This window comes from Dryas octopetala, chromosome 8, assembly GCF_963921425.1.
Source record: "Dryas octopetala chromosome 8, drDryOcto1.1, whole genome shotgun sequence".
In the NCBI taxonomy this organism is placed as follows: Eukaryota; Viridiplantae; Streptophyta; class Magnoliopsida; order Rosales; family Rosaceae; genus Dryas; species Dryas octopetala.
Window position 1 is genome coordinate 1,909,879 of NC_141373.1, and position 9,667 is coordinate 1,919,545.

General features: G+C 37.0%; 2 protein-coding genes across 2 annotated transcripts; one reads left to right on the forward strand and one right to left on the reverse strand.

The window, feature by feature from the left end:
* The first annotated feature begins 1,826 nt into the window (after positions 1 to 1,826).
* Positions 1,827 to 4,753, forward strand: WRKY21 (WRKY DNA-binding protein 21). Its single transcript, XM_086253326.1, has 3 exons — positions 1,827 to 3,188; positions 3,330 to 3,455; positions 4,289 to 4,753. The coding sequence occupies exons 1-3, from the start codon at positions 2,401 to 2,403 to the stop codon at positions 4,431 to 4,433; spliced, it is 1,059 nt and encodes a 352-aa protein (XP_086109452.1). The 5' UTR covers positions 1,827 to 2,400; the 3' UTR covers positions 4,434 to 4,753.
* Positions 4,754 to 7,696: 2,943 nt separating this feature from the next.
* LOC147275843 (uncharacterized) lies at positions 7,697 to 8,690 on the reverse strand. The gene has a single exon (XM_086254269.1). The coding sequence runs from the start codon at positions 8,509 to 8,511 to the stop codon at positions 7,954 to 7,956; it is 558 nt and encodes a 185-aa protein (XP_086110395.1). The 5' UTR covers positions 8,512 to 8,690; the 3' UTR covers positions 7,697 to 7,953.
* Between the last annotated feature and the right edge of the window lie 977 nt (positions 8,691 to 9,667).

The following is a 9,667-nucleotide window of genomic DNA, read 5'->3' on the forward strand; positions in this document are numbered from 1 at the left end:
TTGTTAGTATCACAGTTAAATACATTTTTGCTTTATAAATAATGCATATATGATAGTTTTTGTTTAAAAATAAAAGATTTTATTTTTAAAATTTTAAATCATAAGATATATGCGTCAACCCGAACACAATACAATTACAAGCGAGTTGGATTAAGGTTAATTATTGTTTAACACAGACACGACTCACTAACACGAATTGCCACCTTTAATTGTAACCTTATTTTCTTCTCCTTTGTTATATTTTTGTACAATAACCTTCTTAACTGATAGAGATAATCAAAAGATGATTGGAGACAATTAAAAATTTTGTGGACCATTAATATTCAATTACAAAAGGAAAATGGTATTGCCAATGGTGTGATAACTTGTTATCTAGTATTATGTACCCTATAATGGCAAGTTCAAGTTTGATAACAATAAGAGAAGTGAGATTTAATTGAGAGTTTACTTAAAACTATTGCTCACGCGCATAGGTGACTTCCAACTAGAAATGCATGATTATGTGAGTCTTATAGTAATGCATATAAGCCAAAGGTTAAAAATTGCTCTTATAGTCATATATATGTGCACACATGACTATGTGATTCCTATAGTAATGCACACACGCCAACGGTTGAAAATTGTTCATATGTGCATGTGCAACTTTCCTCTAGCATTTCTCTAGTGAAAAAAAATATTGTCATCATTATTAATACCAATAATATCCAACAAATCAGTTGGTCATCACTAATTCTTGACAAAAAATTTTATTATGTGAGCCTTATAGTAATACACATGCGCCAACGGTTGAGAATTGCTCATACGTCTATGCATGAATTTTCTTAACATTTTTCTCGTGAAGAAAAATACTGTCATCATTATCAATAACAATATCCAACAAATTAGTTGGGAACTTGGGGTCATCACTAAGTTATTAATTCTTCCTAAGGAAATTTTTTTATCATGTGACACATACAAAAAGGTAACTTCCAAATAAAAATGCGTATAACTATACAAAAAGTTATAGTAATGCTCAAACGCCAAGGGTTAAAAATTGCTCATGCATCAACGCGTGACTTTCCCTTGAGGAAAAATGCTGTCCTCATTATCAATAGCCATAACCAACAAATCAGTTGGGTTTGCAATCAGACTACTTCACCTACCACTACCAGTTATGAATTATGATACAAGGGAATATTGTGCATTTGACAACTTTCAAATAATGTGTCATTCTAAGCAGGAAAAGAGATGAATGCAATCAATGAATGAAATAAATTGCAGACTTGTGAGGATATGACACCATCAGCCCTCAGCATTTCACACCCAACCCAAATCTGCAGGTGCAGCAAAGCAAAACGCATGCAATGGCTAACCAAACCCTGAACAACCTAATCACTACATGACAACTCAACAAGCACACAGTATTTTCTGTACGTTATAAAGCTAAAGCTGAATTGGACCAATTGTTGGTCTCTGGGCTCAGAACTCAGAACTCAGGAAGGATTAAAATTTTAAAATAAAGATGAAAACTGAAATGGGGGAAAAGAAAGAAATTAAGGAGAGACTGAAGGATTGAGTTTTGAACTCGTATACAATATGCAAATCAAATTGGAAAAGTAAAAGTGAAAGTGAAACTGGGTTGTGTACACAGTAAAATCAGAGGCTTCACTTTAACATTTAGTGGGCGTTTCAGCGTTTGTGTAGAGAAGACCATTTCCCAAAAGAGAATAACATAGGTCTTTGGTGGGTCCGGCCTTCAAATCTGTGACATAGACGGCAGTTTCATTTTCTTTCCTAGCTTCCCTGGTTCACTGTTTATTTAAATCCCTCTCTCTCTCTCTCTCTCGCCCTCTATTAAAATTTTGATTTCTCTGTCTCCTCTCATTCTCTCTCTGTTGAATTCTCCCTCTAGAAAAAAGAAGTTATATTATTAAAAAAAGATGGGGGCTTTGTATTCTTATGGCTGTGTGAATTCTCAAGCGGAGCAAAAGTCTTCTCCTTCACACCTTTCAATCTCAAAAGCATGAATTGAGAATCTAGGGTTTGACAGCACCAAGTCCAACAAGGTCTGTTCTTTAGTTCTTTTCTTGCTCTCTCACTCAAAATTTTTGTCAATTTCTAGGTTAAATGCTTTGATATCCATCTGGGTTTTCCTCTTGTTAATCAAATTTTCTGACCCAGTTGGTTCTGATCTCCTGCCTGAAATTTCATTTGAGTGGAAAAAAATGGGATTTTGGCTTTCTGGGTATTTGTTTTATCTGATGTTGATTGTTGAACATCCCATGACTTAAGTAGGCTTTGAGAGTTTTTCTTCTTCATGGTGTGTCTTGATTAAATTTTTGGTCTTTGGGGATTTAGTGTAGGGGTTTTTTTGTTTGTTTGTTTGTTTTTTTTTTTTTTTGTGTCTTGGTTGGGGCAACTATGGAGGGAGTTGAAGAAGCAAACAAAGCAGCCGTTGAAAGCTGCCATAGAGTTCTAAGTCTCATGTCTCAGCCCCAAGATCAAGTTCAGTATAGGAATTTAATGGTGGAAACTGGGAAGGCTGTGTCTAGGTTCAAGAAAGTTGTTTCCCTTCTCAATACTGGTTTGGGCCATGCTAGAGTTAGAAAGCTAAAGAAACTTCAAATCTCTTTTCCTGAAAGCATCCTCTTAGATAATCCTCATTCTATAACAGACCAGCCATCCAAAATTCCTCACTTTCTTCAATCTAGCTTTCCTGAAAACCCAATTCAAGATTTGGGTTTAAATGTTAAAAATTCATTGTCTTTGGGAAATCCGTCTTTGGAATTGAGCACCAATGGGAAAAACCCACTTCAGCTTGCCCAACAAGCACCTTCAACACACTATCACTTCCTTCAGCAACAGCAGCAGCAACAACAACAGCAACAGCAACAGCAGAGGTTGTTGCTTCAGCAGCAGCAGCAGATGAAACACCAAGCAGAAATGATGTACCGTAGGAGCAATAGTGGCATAAACCTGAATTTTGATAGCTCTAGCTGCACACCCACAATGTCTTCTACAAGGTCCTTCATTTCTTCCTTGAGCATAGATGGGAGTGTGGCTAACTTCGATGGTAATGCCTTCCATTTGATTGGGGCTCCTCACTCTTCGGATCAGAATTCACAGCATAAGAGGAAGTGTTCTGGAAGGGGAGACGATGGGAGTGTGAAATGCGGTAGCAGTGGTAGATGTCACTGCTCAAAGAAGAGGTGGGATTTGTCTCCTTATGTTCTACCTGATTTATTAAAACCTTTTTAATAAATTGCTTGCAATGTTTTTCTTTCATATCATGAAGGAGCAGTTTTATTTTGTTTTAACTATTTTTTTGGTTAATTATGTTCTGTTGGCAGGAAACATAGGGTGAAAAGATCAATTAAGGTGCCTGCTATTAGTAACAAGCTCGCAGATATTCCTCCTGATGATTATTCATGGAGGAAGTATGGCCAGAAGCCAATCAAGGGTTCTCCTCACCCTAGGTATAATTTATTTCTGCATTTGGAAATGAGATTTTGATTGTATGATATGCATAAATTTGTTTGCTAATGAAGTATGTATAATATGCAGAATTGGAGCTTTGCAGTTATACATATTCATAGACTATAAAATTTATGGGAATTTAGGAACTTGAAATATGAAATAAGTTTATTAGTATGGTCAAAAATTAATTCTAGGGAATGTTAGTGCTAACTCATTTATTGAATTTTTTTTTTTTGCAAACATAGGCGTGCATCCCCCCAACTAAAACTCTAAACCTTAAGCTGAGTATGATAGATCAATAGGATTGGGATATCTTGGTCAACAGCTAGCCATGTTGTGGGTTATTCTGTTGTTAGTATTATGCAAGTTGATGTCATTGGATTGCTTCATTAGATGTAATGTCTAGTACGGGAAATTTGGAAAAGCCCTGCATTTACTGATTTGATCAAGAATGTTAATTATGGTCTTCACTAGAAAAACATTCTAGTGTGGTCTCATGGTTCATTTGTTGCTTAGAAGATGGTTGCCAAAAAAGAGATTTTTATTTTTTTGCAATCCTGCATGTTGCAATATGCAGGCTTGTGAGTTGTAAGATTCTAATTCTTTTTCTTTTTGTTCAATTTCTTTTATCCATATTCTCAGTAATCAAATGTAGGGTCAAGATCTGTTCAAAGCATCAATTTTGAGTATGACATGTGATTGATATTCGATAATGCTTGTTGATGCACTTTCGAGTTTATCCAATGCTGCTATGCTTGTAGAAGGTCATGGACTTCAAGTTTAAACTTCTCAGGAACTTAATTAACTATGAAGCTATTTTTAATTTGTGCAGGGGATACTATAAATGTAGTAGCATGAGAGGTTGTCCAGCAAGGAAGCATGTTGAGAGGTGCTTGGAAGAACCCTCCATGCTTATTGTTACCTATGAAGGTGAGCATAACCACCCAAGGATACCATCCCAATCTACAACGACTTGAAATTCATGGAGAGGCTTCACCAAGCTCAAGCCCAACAGTCAATTTATCGAAAACCTTATTTATGATCGGCTTGAGATGCTCCTGTACATATTTTGCATGGTTCAAGCATGACATACAATTGGAGCAATTTTTCGGCTTTGGGTGGTTGGCTCTTCGACTGTTTTGACAAATTTGGCAAGCAGGCATGAAGCCCCAGGGTGGACTGAAAGAAGTCTGTTGAATTGGGTCAGCTTTTAAGAACTGTTTCATGTTTTTTTAGCAATCAATGCTTTAAACAATTTTAGGGTTTTTGGAATTAATGGAATGCCTTTCATGTGGTACTTTTAGTTTGCATTTACTACTTTGCTGAGGTTTAAGGTGCAAAATGTTGCTTTCAAATTCCTGAAAGTAAGTACATGACTTTGGGTTTAAAATGGTATCATGAATGGCTTAAGGCTAGTGGTCTAAGTTTCATAGATACCAAGTCTACAAGAAGTTCGGTGACTAATGAGGGGGGACCAAGAAGATGCAATCATTCACAATATGTTATTATTCCTTCATTAGAATCCAATCCGGTCTTTTCTTTGTTGTTTCTTTTGGGTCCAATTCCAAATGTGTTTAAATCAACAAAAAGATAAATTCTCTTTGGCCTCCCAATGGCCTAATTGATGAGAATTAATCAAACTCATTGGATGATAGATGGAGTTGGTAAAAAGGGCAGTTGCCAGTAGAGTATATATTCATCCTTGGGTTGTTGGGACCTTGCAATAAAGAAGTGATGATATGGCTGAGTTCGCCGCCAAAAATTCTAGAATGTAAAAAATGGTACCACAAAGAAATGATTGTTGCTGTGAACATGCTTTGGTTCACCGGGTGCATGTAGTGGGTTTAGGGTTTAGGGTTTAGGGTTTGAGTACCTCTACGATGGTAAAAGGTAGGTACCTCTACAAGGTGCATGTATTGTTGCTTGTGGTTTGAGTACTGCAAACAAATTAAATATGGTACCTCTCCTACCTCAGCACTCAGCTTTTGTATTCAATACATCAACCGTGAGATTGAAGACTTAGCAGTTAGCACGGGATGAGATGAGAGAAACATATACGTTAAGTTTATACATTGTCACATGGAAATTCGTTGTCATGGTTGTTATAGCACCCATGAGAAGATAGTAGTCAACTAGGTTGAATAAGATTAGACTCATTGTTTGAGATTAGATGTCTAATTAGTAATTATGGTTGCTGCAACATTTTCCAAACCTTTGATTAGCTGGTAGGTACCAATCAAAGGTTATGTTACATACATGATTACGCAAAGAAATGAAGTGTTTCTGGTATTGATTTTTGACAAGTAAGCTTTCTCAAACGTGAGAAGAAATGTTTCCCAAATATAATCATATTTAACCTTAAATTTGCCTATTCTGACTGAACATGTTTTATCAAATGATAGATTTTCTTTGTTTGGTTTTACTCTTACAGATTTGGCCTGGATTTGTATGTATGTAAGTACGAACCTCATATGAGTGATGCCACTTGCCAGCCTAGTCTTTGGACAAAATGTAAAGTTGGGGATTTCAAAGTTGGGCTGGGCTGGGTTTCAGTCACAAAGCTGAACCCAAACTTGGGTTTAGAATGGGATCCTTTTGTCAAGTTTGAGCTGGGCTATATTCAGAATAAAAGGGGTGAATAGTAAGGCCCATCTTAATACCCATGGTGGAGGACTAGTTGCCCATTAATGATTTGAAGACAGGAAGAGGAAAACAAAAGTGATGGGGTTGATGAGGGACTACTTTTTTAATGAGGGGTGCAGTGGAGTCAGCAGTGGTAAGCTAGTAATGGGGTGGTCTGTGGTGGAGTACTCTCAACTCTGTTTACTACTTTAGTAATTTGCAGACGTAAACAGAGAGAGAGAGAGAGAGAGAGAGAGAGAGAGAGAGTTGTGTAAAAAAGTAGTTGTATGGTCATGTCATGCATGCATTCATGTATTAATGTATGTATGTGGAGAGTAGACACAGCAGATGAGATTATGAGAAGCACGAGTGTTGCCACTGGTGGGCGCCGCATCTTACACTACACACACGATTTTTCAAAAGAGAGACAAAGCACTCAACCACACTCCTACCTCTCTAGTCTCTACCTCCCTATAAACTTGCCTTGCCGCCACCGACCTCCAACCATCACAATCTTACCTTACTCGTTCACTAATATTCAACCCAATCAATTTAATTAATGATTTAGATTTCTAATTTCATAACATATATAAACCAAATTTAATTTCTCAATCTCATCATGACAAAAGTAGTAATGTTTTTTCTTTTAGGCCGCGTGAAGAGTAATGTTCAATATATTCAAACACATCCTATGAGGTAATAATATTACATAACAAAATTTTGGAAAGAAATGAAATAATGAATTATGATTATGATACTTAACGAAAGACAGTAATGTAATGAATTAAAATTATGGTAATGTTTATATTTGTAGAAAATTTCCATCACATCCAATTTTCGAAAGAGAGTGAAGTAATAATTATGATTATGGTAAGTTAGGACTTCAAAAAAAAAAAAAAAACTTGCTGAAGATTAATTGGTTCTCAAGTGTTGATGCTACAATGAATATCCAATTTGATATAGGACAAGAATTAGGTCAATTCCTATGCAAAAAAAAGTTGAAGAAATTAAGGCAATTTAAATTCAAGAAATAAAAAAAAAAAAGTCCAAAGTTGAAAAATTCGATCTCTAGTAGGCTATGAAATCTACAAGACTCATAACAAACTATGAGCTCGACCAGTTTAAGCGGTAATAAGATCGTTAACAGGGTTTAAATTGTATTTATAAATTTTAGTAATTTAAGAATATTTCTAAATTTTTGGTTTTCTCTTCCAATTAGGATTAGGATTAGTTTTTTTCACTAATCAGACTTTCCATTTATTCTTCCTTATTAAGGTTCGTTCACGTGTATGATTATTAACCGTTTATATAGAAAGTTAAAATTTAAAATTAGTAATTTAGTTTACCTGTTCCTTCTTAATTTGCCAAGGATTTGATTTGCATAATAACTACATATAATTCTCAACACAAAAGGGGGTATATGGAAAAAGGGCAACAAATTTCACTCATTTCAGTTACAGTACCGCCTATTAAATTAATCAATTTGAAGAACCAGATAAACAACGTGTGGAAATGCTTCTAAGATTTGATATAATTATAATTAATCAATCGTTAAAAAGGACGAAACAAAAAGGGTTTAAAAAGTGATTGAAGCTGCAAATCATCATGGATTTAGTAGGAATAAAATACCCATTAATTCAATCTAAACTCAGTGCAAGGCTCATGGAAAAAATCCATAGCAACAGATTTTAACAGCTCCTAAATTAACTTTTAACTTTAAACCCGCCCATAACCGCCATTTTTTTTTCTTGTTTTTACAAAAACTGTACACCTGTGCATATTAATAAAACGTAACTGCGAAGGGCAAAAATGGGAACGGCACCAAAGCTTCGCAGAAAAGGCCAAACTACCTTGGCGGCTTCCGGCGGTGGTGGCTCAGAACAGCGGCGCCGGCAGATTCAGATCGAACAAGAACGGCTTCTTCTCCTTCCTCATCTTCTTCTCCTGCTCGCTCACCACCACGTCCACATTCTCAAGCTTGTATCCCTTGTACTCCGACCTTACCGAAGCTCCCGCCGGAGCTCCTCCGCCGATGTAGTACATCGGCGGAGGCCACAACATTTCAGAGCCTCCGGTCACGAGCGCGCGAGGCGGAGCAGCCGGCGACGGAGCTCCGAAGTTCGTCTTCGCCTTGGGACCGCGGAGGCTCCGAGCGGCCTCGTCGTAGGCACGCGCCGCCTCCTCAGCGGTGTCGAAGGTGCCGAGCCACTTGCGCGTCTTCTTCCACGGATCGCGAATCTCCGCGGCGAACCGGCCCCAAGGCCGCTTGCGCACGCCTCTAAAATGAGCCTCCTTCATCACCGCGGCGCCTCTAACTTGCGCCGAGTCCTTCGACTGAGCCGGAGGCGGCGTCTGCGTCTGCGGCGACGGCTCGGAGGGGGCGACGGAGAGGGCGAGTGAGGTGTCACGAAGGTGCAGTGCGTCGACAGCCATGGCGAGTGGACTGACTGTACGGACAGAGCTGATGGGTGAGAGAGAGAGAAGAGTGAGAGTTTAGGGTTTGTGATTTGGGGGAGTATTTATAGGGGAGGAGACAGTCTGCGTTAACGCCGACAGCTTTGGAGTGATGGTTTTTGTTGAATTAAAATATAGTAATAAATTGAAAAGGTTTTTATTTTTTTAATTTTTATTTGTTTTTGTTTAAGATGGGTTGAAAAGGGATGTGAAGGTATTTAATTGGTGTTTGACGCATTAAATGCATGCGTGTAACGTCGAGATTTGGTAGGGTGTAATATGCTTTGCATAAATCCACATATTATTAATTTAATACTGTGGACTGTGGACTGTGGACCGAAATTGAAAACCGTCGATTTCTTTCTATGTAAGACTTTTGTGACACAAGGGATCAATTTGGTCGAATGAATTTGCTTAAAATTTTGCATAATGTATTAAATATGTTTCAATTAGTTTGGGGTTTTAGAAGGAAATGAAAACTGTCTTCTGCTGGAAGATTTGTAGGACCAAATGGATATGATTTTCAAATTTTCATGGAAAACACACAATTATGGTGTTTCTTGATGGTAAGAGTTTCTTATGTGCATGTGCCGATATATGCATTGTGTGTGCATAAATTCGCATGCGTCGTTAGTTTGTTAACGACGTTAATATATTTACGTACGTAATATATAATCCAATGAGCATTGATGAGTATGTATATACATGCATATTTTTGCATGAATATAAACTATATACGTGAAAGTTATGCATCGTTACTTTACTAATGATTTACATACTAAACACACGCAACTGACAATTCAATAAACATGTAGAGATACATCTACCATAATGAGAGTGTTCTCGACTTTATGGTAAGAGATTTTGTTATGCACATACAACAATGACTATTTGCGTGTGCATTTTTGTATGCGTTGTAATATAAATGTATTGGCATACGTATGTAACTGACAATCCAACGAGCATGTAAGAATATACATATACATGCACGTTTTTGCATGAACAAAACATATATACGTGCATGTTCATGCACTATTAGTTACTAATAACGTATATGTACATACTTTTAAGAATTATAAGGATATGAACATTTACTCCTACATAATTCAAGAATATTGTTAAATAGAAAGAAGAG

Bases quoted from the DNA above. Each gene is read 5' to 3' on its own strand.
- WRKY21 (XM_086253326.1), top strand. From the start codon at position 2,401: ATGGAGGGAGTTGAAGAAGCAAACAAAGCAGCCGTTGAAAGCTGCCAT. The intron at 3,189-3,329 runs GTGGGATTTGTC...TTCTGTTGGCAG, and splicing joins TGTCACTGCTCAAAGAAGAG to GAAACATAGGGTGAAAAGAT. The intron at 3,456-4,288 runs GTATAATTTATT...TAATTTGTGCAG, and splicing joins AAGGGTTCTCCTCACCCTAG to GGGATACTATAAATGTAGTA.
- LOC147275843 (XM_086254269.1), bottom strand. From the start codon at position 8,511: ATGGCTGTCGACGCACTGCACCTTCGTGACACCTCACTCGCCCTCTCC.